Here is a 17,797-nt window from a genome sequence, read left to right on the forward strand (position 1 = left end):
ATACAATTCAAGCACCGTCCCCAGCCTTCATGGGGGTGATGGAGACCAGGCTGCCCCCCCCCCCCCCCCACGAGTCACACCTAGGGTTTTACTCCCGCTACTTCCTGGTCAGGGAAGCAGAGAGAAGTTCTGGATCTTCGCATGTTCAACAAATCTGTTGCCGCGTATCCGTGCGTGTGTGCGTGCGCGTGTCGGCTCATCAGCGTCTGGCCTGAGGCTGAGCACACCGCTCCAAAGTGCACCGAGGCCACGGAATCTAACTGTAGGCCTTGAGTACGGACGGCGTGCTCACACCAGCCAAACGACCTCAGGGGGTGAACCTAGTGGGAGTGCGCCCTAAGTGGCTGATTGCGCTGTATTACATTTAATAACTGAAGTGTCGAAATTATAAACAAAAAATACAATACAACTTTTTTTTTTTTTTTGCATTATTCCTAACTCAGGCCAACCAGATGCATGGAGGAATGGACATTATAGTTTAGGCACCAGTATCAGCAAAACTATACTGCTATATTACTGTACTGAAGTAAGTGTCATAAATACCGTGTTTATGTGATGGCAGGAACTAGTTATTGTGAGTTATTCAATTACAGTGTAACAGGATCTTTAGGAGAACACTGATGATATAATACAGGTCCTCTGTTTTTGTAATGCTTCAGTGCTGTTACTTAAAGGAAGACTTGGATTATATGGATATGCGTTTCTACAGTAGCATTTCAGTATAATTACAGTTGCATTCAAAACAGAGTGAGATAGCTTGTAAGACTTGTTCTTCCATATGTATAATTTGTCAACACAAAGGACCCGAGGAAAGTTTGTGTCTGTGAACTCAAATGGTCCCTTTGCATACAAGCCGCGCACAGTTGTTCATACGCGCATCCCCTACTGATTTTCGTTCATAAATAAAAAAAAGTGAGTGTTCTGATTAATAAATTCATTCTTTGATTTTGAAAAAGTATCCTTATGTTGTTATTTAACCTTTCTGAGACTATTGCATCGCATGGTAACATCAAAACACCCTGGCCTGTATTGTTATTTAACCTTTCTGAGACTATCGCATCGCATGGTGACATCAAAACACCCTGGCCTGTATCATATGTTGTGTCTACGGCAGATTCATAATCTCAAGGGGATCCCAGCATTTGGCTTTCTCAGATTGAGGGCGGGCCATCCAGGGAGAGACAGTCCTCAGACTCCCAGCACTACATCCTACCCCGAGCTTCCCCCCACGCACTGAACCGGTGATACGTGGCTCTCTGGAAAAGTCTTGCTCACCAGCAGCCTCGTTCCGGGAGCAGTGGGACCACTGCCGCTGGCTTAAAGAGAAACGCCACGGCGGAAGCCTGCATTCAACCGATCCGGCCTGGATGGCAGGGACACACTGGTGCCAGGACTGCAAAACATATAAGGTTTTAACAAATGCACATTATTATGACTTTTTCTTTAAGTGCAATGAGTTGAGTAGGGTTTTGTTGTTGTTGTTGTTGTTGTTACTGCCTTAAGGTAGAATCCATTGCAACTTGGCGACACTGATTCCCAGTGGTGGTGACTTGTTACGCTATTAGCCGAGTTAGCGTTAGTTTGAGAGTGTTGTCGCGATAGCTTGTGTTAGCTAGCCTGGATATTTACTTTTGGTGACCGCGTTAGCCAGCGTGTTATACGTGCGTAGTACAAGACACTCCATGTATGTTCACAATCACACTTCAGGTCGCACCGTTTGGAATCGTATCTTTAGCGTAACATGTATGAGTTATGTCGCGTCCTTCGCATCCGAATGTGCTGCTATAAAGATCTCACTGGTTCAGTGATTACTATTCGTTTGCATGATATCTAGCTCTTTGTAGAACCGACAGTAATCTGATTGTGTATTGCAAAATATTGTGATTTCTAGCAACTTGAAGTTACCTTGGTATCCTTACACACTTTTCATAGGTGTACATAGGTGTACAGTTTGTGTGTGTTGTTGTTGTTCGCTAAGCCACTGCATGCAAACATTGTACTGGCAAACTAGGTCATTTGGGTAAGGAACAAGCAGTTTATATTGAACGCAAAGCAAATGCAAACCTCCCCCCTGCTTAACTATAGAGCCAACATGTAATGGTATTGATGTGATGATGTTGTGTGCAATAATTGATAGAGCTGTAGCTAGAATGTGGTTCTAATTCAATAAAGAATAAACAATGAGGCATAACTTATTCCCTGTTGTTTTTAAGGCCTATACAGTTAAGTGACAGTTCAACTTTACCTTATTCAAACAAACTTCCATTTGTATGTTTGTTTGAATTAGATGATGTAAGATCCCCATGGAGCCGCCATGATCTGATAGGCTATTGTTCTATTCCCTTCTTCCTGTACACAAAAGCTGGCCTGCAGGCTATCTGTTGTTCCCTGGTTATTCAATCTCTCATTCTGTGAATACATTTTAAGCAAGCATACAATCTGCTCATACAAACGATATCTGAACAGCTGGATGACCATTTTTAATGGATAATGTGTGACTTTATTACTTTTTATTCTACCTAAGAGTTCTCATTTCAGTAATTGACTATTGTTTTGCCCCTTAACTGATGCACTTTCATTGGATTATGATTGTAATCCAATGCATCTTTTTTGTTTGGGGAAGTACAACTAAACTTAAACTATCCTCAACAAGTCATTATGTTACTTTCCATTTTTGGCCACCAGAGTTGCCACTTACCTACGTTTTTAATTATTATTCTTTATTGATACATTTAGTCTTCAAATCAAACCTTTGGATATGAAAATGTTTTTCTTGAAAGAGAAATCAGAAATTGGATTAACAATCATGCCTTCTTTTTTTTGACGATTGCGTCGTCTTCCAGCGTCTCCCCTGCTGCCTGAGAGCTCTCTTTGGACCTTGGAACGGATGAAAGCCGCGGGCCGAGGGAAGCCCAGCTGGGCTCTAGCCGCTGTGTTCGTCGGCGTCACCCTGATGGTTCTGACCTCCAGGTGCGCATCAAGCAACCAGAAGATGACCCAGACGGCGATGGGCCACTCCACAGATGCGGCTGCGGGACAAGGGAACAGCTTGCTCGCGGAGCTGCTGGGCTTCCAGGGGCTGGCTGACCTGTTTGCGGGCGAGCAGGCTGAGGTGTGGCTGTACTCCCTGGTGGGCTCCGTCATCGTGGGCCTCAGCGGCGTCTTCCCGCTGCTCGTCATTCCGATCGAAGCCGGCGCCGCCCTGAAAACCGAAGGTGGGAAATTAGATCGGAATAACATGTTGAGCCCAAGGGGAAGTAATTCATCTGCAATGTTTTTGTTGTCCTTGATGACTGAATGATCAAAGGTCCCGTGACACGCCAGAAGGTATGGTGTGATTAGCCGTTACAAGCCGTTTTGGAAACCTTCCCCTTATGACATCACAGGTGGGCGTGCTGCTGGTGGCATGTCATGGGAAATTTAAAGGACAGTTCCCATTTCTGGTTTGTCTGGTTTGAAATAGAGTGGGTGACACCGAAATTTTGACTATTGGTCCTGTCTCGGGTGTTTACGTTTGGTTGTAGTCTTTTTGCTCGGTTCTCCGTAACAGTAGGGCTAGAACCGAGCGAAAAGACTACAACCAAACGTAAACAGCCCCCCTTTCCGTTTCCGGCCAACGAGCAATGAGTCTTCCAACAGAAATCAATGGGATTTATAAAATGCGATAATTGTGCAATAAAACACGACAAAAACTGTATTTCGCTACGATACTTGATTTGGAACATCAACGAACACCACTAACCACTCGGTGAGTTGCACATTTCTGAAAACAATCGTTTAGGGTTGTTTTAAGGACCGGTTTGTGAATGCCTGTAGCCCGCCATTCTGAAGCAGGCAGGGACGATTCTAAATGAGCCAAATACCGAGACAGGACCAATAGTCAAAATTATGGTGTCAACCACTCTGTTTCATCCTAGACAAACCAGAAAGGGGGCTCAATGTTCAAAATACCGGAATTGTCCTCAAAGTTTAGCTGTCATTGTATTCGATATCATTTCCTAACACCATTGTGATCTAGTCGTTTTGGGCAACCCCCTGCTTTGGTACTTAATTGTAGTCATGCAATTATGTCATGTCCAAAGTTCTACACAGTATTTGGGTCCTTTTTTTTCCTTTTCATTTTATGTCTTTAAAAATATATATATTTGTATGAAAATAATCGTTCTTCAAAATGAAAAAGATGTATTGGACATTACCCATGCCTGTATGTGTCTCGACAAGTAAAAACAGTAGCAGGTCTTGTTAGCCTGAGCTGGCAGGTCTTTTAAACAGCCCCACCCAGAGGAACACAGCATTCCAGTGTGTATTTCAGGCCGTGACTTTTCTAGGGCACTCTTGAACCTGAGGTTAGTTGGTCATAAGCTGAGACTTAACGGTGTCAACCCCATCCAGCTGAGTAATATCTTGATTTGTAGCAATCTGAAGCTAATCATCCTAATTGCAATATGTACTCATTATGCATTAACTAGTTGAATTAAAAGTAACCAGGCCAATGCTGTTGCTGCAAAGAGGCTCATTGGAAGAAAGATTGGTTTTAAAGAAGCAATGGAAATAAATTATTCTGACAAACATGTTATTATAAAGTCAGCTATAATAGCTGACTTTATATAAAACAAAATCGATTGTTTCTCCGTACATGGACATGACACGCTTTCTTTCTCCACCGCCGTTTTCTTTTGCAGCCGGAGGCCAAAAGCTGAAGCAGCTTCTGAGCTTTGCTATTGGCGGTCTCCTTGGCGATGTGTTTCTCCACCTCCTTCCTGAGGCTTGGGCCCTCTGTAACCAATCAGGTTTGTTATGTCTACCCAATATCGGCTCGTGACAGTTAAGATTAATTGATTTAGCTAAATCGGCTCCCATGTCCATCTCACACCTTTTTAATACAATGCAACGTCCCTTAGACTTTTCAATCCCTCCTTCTACTGGTCCCACTTGGACTTATGCTCTTACACTCATTCTGTCCAGAGGGTAGTCACCACCACCACTACACGGTCCAGGGCCTCTGGGTCATCGTTGGCCTACTGTCCTTCCTACTTCTCGAGAAGATGTTTCCAGACCAGAACAGCAACGCTGAGCCTGCACCTACTGCTGACCTAGATGCGACCTCTTCTGTAAGTAAAAGTTCCAGTATCGCTTCCTCTACATCGCTATGCTGAAAGTCTGTTCACTAAAAGTCGTTGTATGGCAATCTTCGTAATCTAAAATTGCCTCATGGCGGGTGGCATGGTTTACTTACTACCAGAATACATTCAGAATACCGAGTGATAATCAGATTATGTCTAGATCAGTGGTTCTCAAACTTTTTATACTGCTATCACCTCATAAAATATTTGTCTCCCCATTACCACCATTAAAGGTGCCCCACATGTCACCAGGTGTGGTGTGATTAGCCGTTACAAGCCGTTTTGGAAATCTGCCCCTTATGACGCCCACCTAGGTGTGTGCCGGACAGATCAGTCTATCAGCCCACCCAGTGGACTGTAGCAAACGTCGCTCATCTATCCGTCACACATTTAGGTGGACACGCAGACCTGTGATCTCTTAAGGGGCTGATTTCCAAAGCAGCTTGTAACGGCTAGTCACACCACACCTGGTGGCAAGTCATGGCACCTTCAAGCACCACCATTATGACCAATGTTATAAAATATAACAAAATACAGTAACGTAGGCCGGCCCTATTCAGCTAAGCACAGTTCACGCAGGAGACACATTCATTCTTAAAAATATTTATAATATTTATCTTTATTTTTAACTCGGCTGTACAAAGTGGAAGCACTAGAAACACACACACACACACACACAAACACAAACAAACAAACAGTTGTTCATACACACACACTGCAATCAGCACTGAACAGGTTTCTCGTCCAGTTGTGCCCTTTGGCCGTCACTAAGTAATATTCGCGGAACTGTTGTCTGTGCTTGCCAAGGCACACAAAGATGTTGTTCCAGACTATTGAATCGTGGACTTTGACTGCTTCAATCCAACACGTTTTCTTAGGAAAAATAAACTAAGTTTTTTCTTAGAGCACTGCATGTCGGTTTTAAGATGACGTTTGAGATGTGATGGTTTCATAGATCAAATATTACACGTATGCGCTACATTGCACTACATTGATCACGGGAAGGGTCGTCGCCCAACCTGGTGTTGAAGCTGCAGCTTTGCTTTTATCATGGGAAGGGCAACTGTGTTTTCAGAATTGCAGAGTTTTAGTGTGTTGCATGAACTTCATTTCTGGCAGCAGTCTGGACCTGGTCAGTGCAGAGGTTTTTGTGCATTCTTGTTGCTCAATCAGTGGCAATTTTCTTTTATGTCAAGTGATCGAACTTAGAGTGCATTCTGATTTTTTTTTTTTTTTTTAATATAATTAGCTGTGTTTTTATCGTAGGCTGCTGTTATTTAAGTAATTTTTATTTTATGAGGTTTTTATACAACCCCCTAACAGCTTTTACAGGCTAAGCGTGTTAACTAGGTGATCAAACTATCGTAACCGTTACGACGTTACGTGCAAAAAAGGCAGCAAAAGTTACAGTTGTAACATACAGACAGCAATTAAAATCAGTTCTGTTATTTTGTCTGTTTGTACGTCTTTTTGCAGCGTGTTCCATGTAGAAGGAGCAGAGTACGTGAAAGCCTTTTTTCCCAATTCTGTGCGGGCAAATGGAACAGACAACAACAACTGATCATTTGAACGCAAACCATAAGAATCAACACTTCTCCGTGTGATTAAACGCTATCTAGCACGTGGTCTTTGATAAGAATTTTTTGAATTTGAAGCACATTGATTTTGGAACTGTAAAAAGTCAGACCTTTAATAGTTCTGTCCTTTTATTGAAAAATAGTGCACACCATTGAAACGTTATTGACCAAACAGGATCAATTATTTAACAATGCTGTGATGTAGGGCTTTAAAGATTAGTCGATTGACAGAAAATTTTTATCAAATTTAATATAACCCTATAATTCATTTTAGTGACTGAAGTACAACTAACAAACAATTGCTACGTAATGTTGGAGTTCAATAAAATATTTGGTCAATGGATCGTTATAAAAGGAGTACTTGCTCTTGGCTGCTTGTCAGATAAAGCAAGCACATTACACTTTGGTTACCTGTGAAGGCATTTCTTATTTTTAATGATCGTCGGTAGTTGGTTACATACCTGGTGTGGTATAACAGGCAGAAAAAACTCATTTGACTTTCTAATTTATTTAAGTCAGAAATTATTTGGAACACGTAATTAGCCTATAATCTTTTTGTGCAAAACTTGTACTGGACATATAATAAGGAGGCACCTTCATTAAAAAAAAGATAAGTAAAGGAACCAAATGAGTACTCTCTAGTCAAGATTATTTAGAGATTTTAGAAATGCATACAAATTTGTAGAACAATAAAAATGTATTCAGTGGACAGCCGGACAGTTCTTTCCCATTCAGTTCGATTTCTTTCTCATTGGCAAACATTTCTATAATAATGTAGTATGGGAAAAGATCTACTGTCTTTTTACAAGGTCATACTTAATACTGTATAAAATGCATGCTTTGAGTGCTGAGTAACCTTGTGTACTGTAAAGTATGGTGTACAGTTTTAGTTTAATGTGTGTCATTTCATTTTCCTTCCCACATGACTCATTTTATTCCGTTTATTTTCTGCCCAGGCATTGTCTGGTTCTGTCCTCGGTGGAAATACAGAGCGGTCGCTGAAGAACGGGAAGCTCTCCTCCAAGGAGCTCTGCGTTCAGAGGGGAACACACACCATCAAGGTATGTAGGCAGACAGGACGTGGTTCTCTTCAAAATAAAAGCACTATCGGTTAATGTGGAAATGATGAGGCAAGTGATGTAGATGATCACAACACCATGCCGTGGCATTTTGGAGATTTCTACAATCCCTGGATTAATACAATAATAATGATGCTGCTTTGGAATTATTTTTATTTGTACGCAAGAAGTTTTAGGTTAAAGTGGAAATCTCGCAGATTTCTGTTTCGTTTTCTTCGGTAATTATTACTCATATCTAGGAAATGTCAACACCGACATCTAGTTCGTAACATTCCTAATTCTGTGTTAGTAAGCAACTTACCACACTTTTATTTTCATGAAAATCTTTACGATTGCAACTTTCAATTTGAATGATAGCGGTAACGTTCACTAATGGTGTGTGTGTTTGGAAATATGGCACTTCAATAAACGTCCAAACACTATGAGGGAACCAAATATCGTCTGGCCTAACCCTAACCCATTTGGGAAACGAGTTCCTAATAAACTTCTAAATAAACCATTCCTGCCATAAATGTCAACTATAAAAAAACGTAAAAAGATTGACCAATTATGACAGGTCACAACTCAACATGTCTTGGTTGGATTTCTGTTTCCTCCAACAGCAGAGCTTAAGGCTGTAAAGGCTTCATGCTGTAACTCTTCTTGTTATTTGTCCCAATTCTGTAATGGGCCAGGCACCATTAGGTTGTCAAAATGGCTACCATCCATCACAATGAATGGCTAACATGAAGCTCACTCTATGATGGAAAGCAGGGTGGAGAAGACCATGAATGAAGATCCCCATGCTGGTGATTGTTGGGGAATTGTCAAAATGGCATTCAACCTTATTTTAGCATGTTGCACAGTAGTGTAGTCTTTTTTTTTTTCTCTTTTTCAAATGTCTCCAACTCTAATCTTCAGAGTCAGCTCAACTCCTTAATAAGTCAAACAGTAAATATTCCTACTTGGAGAAATCTGGCACCACCCTGTTATTTTCTTCAATTTTGTGTAACAAATGGACTCAGCCACAGGTCGGGTAGATCTGCCTTCAAAAGCCATTTCAAGTGAAGTTTATTTAAAGCACTTCACCACAATTACAGTCCTGTAGAGCTTCTCAAACCCCCAGTGGAATATACCTCCTGAACACTTTCAGTCCCTCAAGAGGTCTAGATGAAGTTCTCCGTAAAACAAACAACAAAATGTAAAAAACCAACCTTGATATGAATGACATCAGAGCAGTAGGCCACAGCCGCAAGAAATAAAGGTGAAATCAAAATGGGATTATGGGCGGAAAATGTGAATAAGTGCTTCTTAGTGTTCACAGTAGTAACTATTTGTATTTACTGTGGTAGGACCGCAAATAGGCTATTTTAAAGGATGTGAATCCCTTATGGAGCATCAATTGTCCAGTTTATCTGAGCTAGTTCCATTTGGCATGATCAGAGCATCCAGAAACAATTTTAACATGTAACCGAAATACTGTTGTGGTTCCAGACCAGCGGTTACCTGAATCTTCTGGCTAACTGCATTGACAACTTCACCCATGGGTTAGCCGTAGCAGGGAGTTTCCTGGTCAGCAAAAAGGTAAGATATCTTTGGCGTAGCCTAACATAAGTGTTGATTTGCATAATGTGCTGCTCTGTTCGGCAATATTGGTAAGTGTTTTCGGTTAAATCCTTCTTAGCAAAAGTGTTGTCACATTCCTATGTTGATGCTAATGATGACGGTAGTAAACACACATTTAATACCTGAGATGTATTGGGATTTTGAAACGTTTGTGTCCTGTATCTTACGTCCATGGATCACAATTCTGATATTAATTGACCAGAATAACAAGATGATCTGTTAAAGTTGGAACAGATTCTGCCTCTCTTGTAACTATCATGTTTGGCAGAGTATGCAAATCTGTTGGCAGGAGATCTGCTTCATCAGCAATCTCACAAACCCACTTATGCGGTCACCTGTATTTCACTCGGATGTCACTGTAACATGTTTGAAGATGATTTTCAAGAATACAGGTTTCTATGATTTGCCACTTTGTAGATTAAAAACAGTTGCAAAGGGAGCTTTCTGCATTGCGGCATAATAAAGTGCGGCATACCAATGCGTTGGCGTCATGGCAGCAGTGGGAAGGAAGGAGTCCAGCTGGACCGGCATAAGGCTAACAGTGTGAACTACAACTCGGCCAGAAAGGAAGTTCACTACATGTCTCCAAAAGGCTCGGCCCCCTGCTTGCCATTTTTCTGTTTACGCCGAGGCTTCCAAAGCCGTCTTCCCTCTGACTGAATGCTGTGCGTTTACCCAGCGCCACATCACTATTCGATGCACGCACAATGTTTCCACCGGCCAATGTGTTTGTTGGCTACACGAGTAAAGCTTCAGTGGAGCCCATTTCTTTATGGGATGCTGTTTGAGACTATGTTAAATAAATATGGCTGAAGAAATATAAAATATCAAAAGGACGTTTTTATTCCTTTTAGGGACATTTATTTAATTATGCCACATTTATTTATTTCAGGTGACATTTATTTAATAATGCCACATTTATTTGTTAAATGCCACATTTATCTCATAATGCCCATCTGGTATATTAAAATGAATGGCGTGGTTATCTTGGAACAAGGCAGCCACGATTTCTCGGGTTGATTGGCAGAAAAAAAAAATGCACAAAGCAACACAAAGGTAGAGAGCATATCGCCTGGAAGGTCCAGAGTCGGGCGTCCTGCACCTGTGCTCTAAGTAACGTTAACGTTCTTGGACATCTTCCACACGAACACGGTGCTCAATCAGTCTCAAACTATTTAACACTTTATCCACTTTGTCCAAACCTTGAAAAGCACTTATCCGCCCGAGTATTTCTAAGTCCACAACACGGTGCCAAATGGTATTTTTGATCTGCAAAGAACAGTATGGTTATCTGGGAGCCCAGAGAACTCTTCAATGTTGTCTGCACAGCAGCAGTGTTCCACCGTATCGGCACAGGCCCTGTGCCAATACTACAATACTTACAATACTACCAATACTACTACCAATACTTACACAGGCCCTGTGTAAGTAATGTCCTCCCATCCACCATTCATGTCCCGGCCTCTCGTGTATTTACTGCTGCTGTGTATTCACTGACTCAGTGCTGTCGCTTGGGTCAGAGATGACCACCAACTACTGAACCAGATGGAAATGTGGAATACATATGGGTTTAATAAATAAATGTGGCATTATGAACTAAATTTGGCATTAAATGCGTGAATGTGGCATGGTGAAACAAAAGTCCCCTGAAATAAATATCAGTAGTCCTTTTGAATAAACCTATTTGCTTAAGTAAAAACCTGTATTTATTTCCATATATATTGATCAATTCAATGTATATATAATTGTTATTGTAATATATATATATATATATATATATATATATATATATATATATATATATATATATATAGCCTCATTTACTTATTTAATTGATATATTTATATATTTATTTGTTTAATATGGACTCCAATGTCATATTTCTTTACCATATTATTTGGCTGTTGCAGGTTGGCTTCCTGACCACCTTTGCCATCCTGCTCCATGAGATCCCACATGAGGTGAGACTACACGGATGGTGTGCTGACTAAGCCCTAATACTCTTTATTTATAGTTATTTTGAACCAAAATGCTTTCCATCTTGAAAAGGTAGCAGTATTTGTATGCAGGTCGTTATGACGAGTCTTCTGTTGAAGTCCCTTTCGCTTTCATCAGCCAGTAACTTCTTAATATAGTTATAGTTATATTCTAGTTAGGTATAGCGGTGCACATGGAGAACATCAACACCAGCTGCAGTGGACTGTATGGCTCTGAACTTTATTTTCATAGTTTCAAAACTGCTTCAAAACCTTTCCAGTAAGAAATTTAAAATAAAAAATATTTAACACACCATTTCAATTGAACTAATAAAAGCAAATTAAGCGGTGTGGACGTAGTTGTAACAAAGCTGAAGATGTTCTCGTCAGTCAGTTTAAAGCCATTGACTCATAGTGCCTTGTTATTTTGGCGGACGCGTCCCCGCTCTCTGTAACGTGTGTTCGTGTGTGTGTGTGTGTGTGTGTGTGTGTGTGTGTGTGTGTGTGTGTGTGTGTGTGTGTGTGTGTGTGTGTGTGTGTGTGTGTGTGTGTGTGTGTGTGTGTGTGTGTGTGTGTGTGTGTGTGTGTGTGTGTGTGTGTGTGTGTGCGCGCAGGTCGGGGACTTTGCCATCCTGCTGCGGGCCGGCTTTGACCGCTGGAGCGCAGCGCGCATGCAGCTGTCCACGGCGCTGGTGGGCGTGCTCGGAGCTACCACCGCGCTGTGCTGCCAGTCAGCGCAGCGCACAGGTGAGAGAGACCGCACGAGAGACCGGGCCGCGTCTGCCGAGCTTCATGGAACTCTGCCTTTTTATGTGATGCCTCCCGTATTTGGAATAGCATCCAAAACCTTCTTCTGTTTTAGTTTTTTTTTTTTTGGACAAATTGTCTCATGTTTATTATCTTTTTTTTATTTTTCATCTATTGTGTATTGATTTCAGTGTGCCTTTTGTATGTTAACTTGTATTTGCACTGTACCCGGGGTACGCTTGAAAATAAGTGACGCTTCTCTGTGTGATTTACCCTGAATAAATAAAGGATTGATTGATTGGCTGTAGCGATTGATTGATTGATTGGCTGTAGCGCCATAAGACCCCACCCTAACCACACTACCACTCTAACTAACCTCTCTATTGCACCCCTGTGTTTTTCTTAGACAATGCGACTGCATGGATATTGCCGTTCACATCTGGCGGGTTCCTCTACATAGCCTTGGTGAACGTCATGCCTGACCTGCTGGAAGAGTCTAACGTTAGGTATGGGTGGTGTTTTTACTACTGCAAGCAGCGCTCAACCATTGTTATTCTTAGGCTTTATTCATTCTTTCTTTATTCTTTATTATTCTCTAAAAATGTTGGGACCTTACTCCTTCCACAATTTTTCACCTGGAGAGTCCATTCAATTTATTTGTTATATTTTGAACCTCTTAAAACTATTACAATTTTAAAATATTATTATTATAATGGAAGTTCTCTCACACTTCAACTACTTCAGACTTGGCAACTTCGTCAATTCTTTAGCATTAACCTTCGTTCAAACATTTAACAAATCAACACACTGTTCTTCAAATATATCTAGACAGATTGTCGATATCATTTATATTTTTTTCCAGAATCAACTGTTGAATGTTTACATTGTTTACTCCATTTAGACTTTTGAACACTTTTGAAGACTTTTCAAATCTCTTTTCAAAACTCTTTCCTTGTTGTTTTGATTTTTTTACAAAAATAAACGAGATAGCGAACCAATCAAATTGCACCGTCTGTGGAGGTTCACTTGTAGCATATACAAAATATATATATATATATATATATCTCTCTCTCGATAGATGATCATGACCCATTTAACTGGGTATAATGCTGAATATGAAATTAGTTTGAGTATGTTTTTATCTGTTTTTCAGACATTCCCTGATGCAGGTGGGGCTAATCTGCCTGGGGGTAGCGGTGATGGCTCTGTTGTCCTTCGTCGTGGACTGACCCCGGGGGGGAGAAGCTCGGACACAACACCAATCATTTCTCCAACACCTATTACACTCAGTCCTCTCTCCTCCTCATGGAAACGCCATTCACAGCACATTTTACACTCAAATGAACACCACCACCACTGCCAAATTTTTTACAAAAAGACACTTAACAAGCACTTTAAAGAAGGACCCAAACTACGACGCCGTCTGCTGACAACCGATGGATGTAAACATTTGGAGATGTGCCAAACCTGGAGCAGCTTTGGGGTCGATGGTGCTTGTACCGGGGGTTATGTCAAATTGTCTCACATTGTTGACTAAACTAAATCATGTTTTGCACAAACCGTTAATGTATACACACAGGTAGGGACGAAGTTACCCCTCAACACAAAGTTTAGTATTAAACCTGTACATCTATACTTACTGTTAGGGCCTTTCTTTACAGAATTGACTTTTTACACTATATACCGTATTTTTGTATGTTCGTTTCTCCTAAGCATATTTATTTAAAAGCAAAAATCGATGAGCAAGATTAAAATGATGGGTTCTGTGGGCCGGACAGCCGGGTCATCAGAACGATGTTATTTGTTGGGAGGCTCTGGTATTTTTCTGCCTGATCTGCACCAAAACAAAATGCTTTGTTTGTTTTGTTATATCTTTACACTACACTAGGGATGAAACCCATATTGTTACCCGTTTGCTGAACAGAAGAAAATATTTAATGAAATTATATTTAATGATATGACGGCTAATACAATTTATCACGGTATGGAATTTACTTCACATTTTACCAAAAAGCTATATGTAATTTCTAATTGACAATCATCAATATCAATATATTTTTTAAACACAAATGATAGATAGGTATGGGATTTTACTTATCTGAATATTTTTGTAAAGATAAAAAATATATATGTACTTATTTTGGAAACAAAGGTAGCTGACAAGTGACCATTATGGAATAAGCATTGTACAATCATAACATTAAACGCTATGATGTTCTGTTACAAAGATTCATGAAATGTTAATTTGCAATCATCTGACTTGATTCAACATCGGTTTACTTAACTCAATTTGTGTATGGTTTGGCTCTCCCACGTTTTGTGTTTTGAAATTATAGAATGAAACAGAATACAGTGGAAGAGAATACAAAGTGTTGACGTAGTGGTTTAACCCGGACCCTTGCAACCCCCCGTAACGACGGGGGGCATAATTGTTAAGAGATTTCGAGCAGCGCAAATGATCAAGTTTTGGCACATTGACGCGGGAATGTAATAGCCTAGAGGCCACATCCTGATCACATGACCTCACAATCTGTTTTGCTTCACGAATCTGTCTTGACTTTTAGCAGCCCACAACGATTTCCAAAAATGACAACTTAATCGGGGCCAGGGACCGTTGTGGTTGACAACGTTGAGGGGCTCACCGGGGACTGCAGCGTGGTGAACATGATCGAGTGAGTACTACCATAAGACAGTTATTGCAGAAACAGACTCAATGAGAACTAGTAAACAAGAACACAAGCATGCACTACCAGATTTTCTTGGTGGAAAATATATTTTCTCTGCCATGTTTGTGTCTCATGTTTTGTTATGTTTTCTCCGCCTTCTTTGTATCACATGTGTCGTTACACTGATTGGCTGAAGGATTTTGTCTGTCAAGGTAAGTCCTCCCGCCCACTGAAATGGACATGGGCTGCTGGAGGTCCGGACTGATCCGTGGTTTGAAACCGAGTGTGAAGTCACTTGATCAGGTAGCGTGGCCTGATCAGACGATTTGCAAACTGCAATTTGTCTGGAACCTCTGTTAATTATTGATTTTCAAGAGGCGTCCAAAATGTCCCTGGACGCAATTGGATAGGCCTGCAACCAATCTGAAGCCGTTCAGACATGTCCTCTGCATTTTTCCCCATCAGGGGATTCGACCCTAAGGGTGATTCAGACTTGATGCTTTATATGCAGACATCGGTATCGTGTACGGGGGTGGGCTTGCAGTTCACAAGAGGCGGGATTAGTGCGGCCGTCGTCACTCTAGTTTGTCAGACAGCATGACAGAACGGGCAGAACTCATCGCGATCATCTTAAATGTTGCTGCAACGATGCATCATATATTCCGTTGCATCCAGAACATCTGAAGCATTGATGAAAGATTGGAGCATCAGTGAGAGACAAATAGAAGAAACAACGAAGAAGAAAGGCGTCACGAACGTCACTGGAGAAAGAGCGTTTTTGCTGTTTAACCTGCATTGACAGCAGGGAAGTATCTGGAATGGCTGGGACCTTATGATGTTCAGCTAAATGTTGTCAATAATAATTTAAAAACATTTTCTATACATGTGTGGCGGGACTCTATAAAACTCAATATAAACGGGGGGAGATAACTAAAGAGGGACCGACAACGCCACCTGGGGAATTGCACCCCAGGAAATAAAGAACAAAGAAAATTAAACTATTACCGTACAGAAATTATAAGGACACAGGTTTGAAAATCTAAAAGAGGCAGAGACAATATATATATTAAATGTTTATTTTAATACAATAATGATAGACACTAAATAAAGAAAACTGGAGTAAAACCAAACCAAACAACAAAACAAAGGTTATGTAAACCAGCAACCCAATTGTCAAAACAATGAAACAGAAGGGGAAATAACACAAAAGCAAACTTAACCAAAGCAAACAAAAGAAAATATCAAAACAGAACCAAAACAAAACCAAAACAGAACAGCAGCAGGGGATCCTAAAAACAAGAAACACAGATTAATAAAAAGGGAAAATTGGAACTCAAAACTGTTAAAAAGTGGGGACCCTACTCACCAGCCTGGTAGGCAACCAGCAGAGGTTGAGTTCAGCCATCTTGGCCCTTTTATAGTGCACCTGGGTGCAGGGGGAGGAGCTAGGAAAGGCTGCGTTCACAACCCCTACTGAGGTTCACTACATGCGTGCAGCTGTGATATATATATTTTTCATCATCATCATACAGAGAACAAAAGGCTGATTATCATTTAGGGTGCCACTCATGACACTCATCAATTGATCCCCAAGGGGAAATTCAAGGTCACAGTAGCTTTAAAGACATCACACATAGCATACATACAGCATAAACATGATAAAAAAAATAGATCTACATGAATACTATAAGACAATCAGAGATACTGAATAAACTAAATAAAATAAAAAGTCAACATGAATGTTCTAAGGGTTGTACAGGCTTGCAGTGACAGGACAGGGACTGGCCCTTTGATACAGTAGTACAGCACTTGTATGGTCAGGTGCTCCATGATAGTGTGTCATGATGGTAGTGCAAATAGGAAAGGCAGTGCAAGGATAAAGGATAAAATCCAGAGACAAGCATTAAATTGAATATGGACAATATAAAATAACTATATAGACATTGTAATAATATAAAAACTATAACAACTGTAGCAGTACAAGCATTAGGATACAGTTTTCATTATGTGTGATGTTAGAGCGAACGGCCAGAAGTCGTTGGGTCTGCGTGGCTTCCAACCAGAAGCTGCAGCTTCAGTACCGCGGTTACAGGACCCTCGTTTTTCATGACACTGCTTTCAGGACGCAAGTTCATTATTCCTTTGTTGCTGAATGAATTTCATAAGCTACTCAAGCATAATTCATGAAACTAATTAATACTTTACTTCAACCAAATACAAAATATGAATAAACTAACCCTCTCTAACCTAATACCTAAACGTTACCATTTCTAACACAACACCTTAACATAACCATTTCTTACCTAAAACCAAAAACATATAGCCAGCTCAAATCATCCATTTATGAACATGACCTATAGTGTGACCTCACGTCCGTGGTGCTAACCCTGAGGGCCGTCCTGAAACAGGAATATATTATTGACACTAGTTTTTCCATTCTACTGTCGGAACATGGTGGTGGAACATTGGGCGCTGAGGAAGAGGACCCTCTCACTATGTAGACATGAAGGGCTTATTCCAGGTAATGGAAACACAACGATTCTTATACTTACATATACATGGGATTCATTAATCATTATACACTAACATACTTGTGAATTTTATAATCCATTTCTGCAAATTTTGTTCCGCTATATGCCACTACATTCTACATACTGCTACTTTAATATAAAAAATAAATAAAGCAAACCTGATTCACACAATCAGTCCAATCAGTCCAAAGTATTGGACATGTGTCCAGTACTTTTGACCGCCGCCTCCCAGGTTCACCAGGTGACGGAGACACAGTGAAGTGGCATATCTCTCACATTTATGTTGATTTTATACAAAAAGGACGGCCTAACTTTTCATTGGACATGAACAAAGTGTCACTTGGGTCTTGTAAAAAGGCTTTCTGGCCTAGTGTTGCAATTTCAGCAGTTCAACAAAACTCAAAATCACTCATGGGGTTCTGGTGTATAAATAGTTCTGGTGATTTGACAAAGTCTGACTTTTTGGTGCATGTGCAGAATGAATTCCCATTTA

General features: G+C 40.6%; 1 protein-coding gene across 2 annotated transcripts; it reads left to right on the forward strand.

The window, feature by feature from the left end:
• The first annotated feature begins 539 nt into the window (after positions 1 to 539).
• On the forward strand, positions 540 to 17,194 carry slc39a13 (solute carrier family 39 member 13). 2 transcript variants are annotated; one of them, XM_084476503.1, is made up of 10 exons: positions 540 to 1,409; positions 2,844 to 3,215; positions 4,683 to 4,790; positions 4,966 to 5,111; positions 7,657 to 7,761; positions 9,253 to 9,342; positions 11,295 to 11,345; positions 11,975 to 12,107; positions 12,514 to 12,613; positions 13,261 to 17,194. In XM_084476503.1, the coding sequence occupies exons 2-10, from the start codon at positions 2,888 to 2,890 to the stop codon at positions 13,334 to 13,336; spliced, it is 1,137 nt and encodes a 378-aa protein (XP_084332629.1). In that variant the 5' UTR covers positions 540 to 1,409; positions 2,844 to 2,887; the 3' UTR covers positions 13,337 to 17,194. The 2 variants fall into 2 exon arrangements, with proteins under 2 accessions (XP_084332629.1, XP_084332630.1); XM_084476504.1 differs by lacking the exon at positions 540 to 1,409 and adding an exon at positions 1,663 to 1,684.
• Positions 17,195 to 17,797: the final 603 nt, after the last annotated feature.

This window comes from Micromesistius poutassou (assembly GCF_964030765.1).
Source record: "Micromesistius poutassou genome assembly, chromosome: 12".
NCBI lineage: Eukaryota > Metazoa > Chordata > Actinopteri > Gadiformes > Gadidae > Micromesistius > Micromesistius poutassou.

Excerpts from the sequence above, each read along its gene's own strand:
- slc39a13 (XM_084476503.1), top strand. The coding sequence starts at position 2,888 with ATGAAAGCCGCGGGCCGAGGGAAGCCCAGCTGGGCTCTAGCCGCTGTG. Across the intron at positions 5,112-7,656 it reads ACCTAGATGCGACCTCTTCT|GCATTGTCTGGTTCTGTCCT; the intron begins GTAAGTAAAAGT and ends TTTTCTGCCCAG. Across the intron at positions 9,343-11,294 it reads GTTTCCTGGTCAGCAAAAAG|GTTGGCTTCCTGACCACCTT; the intron begins GTAAGATATCTT and ends TGGCTGTTGCAG.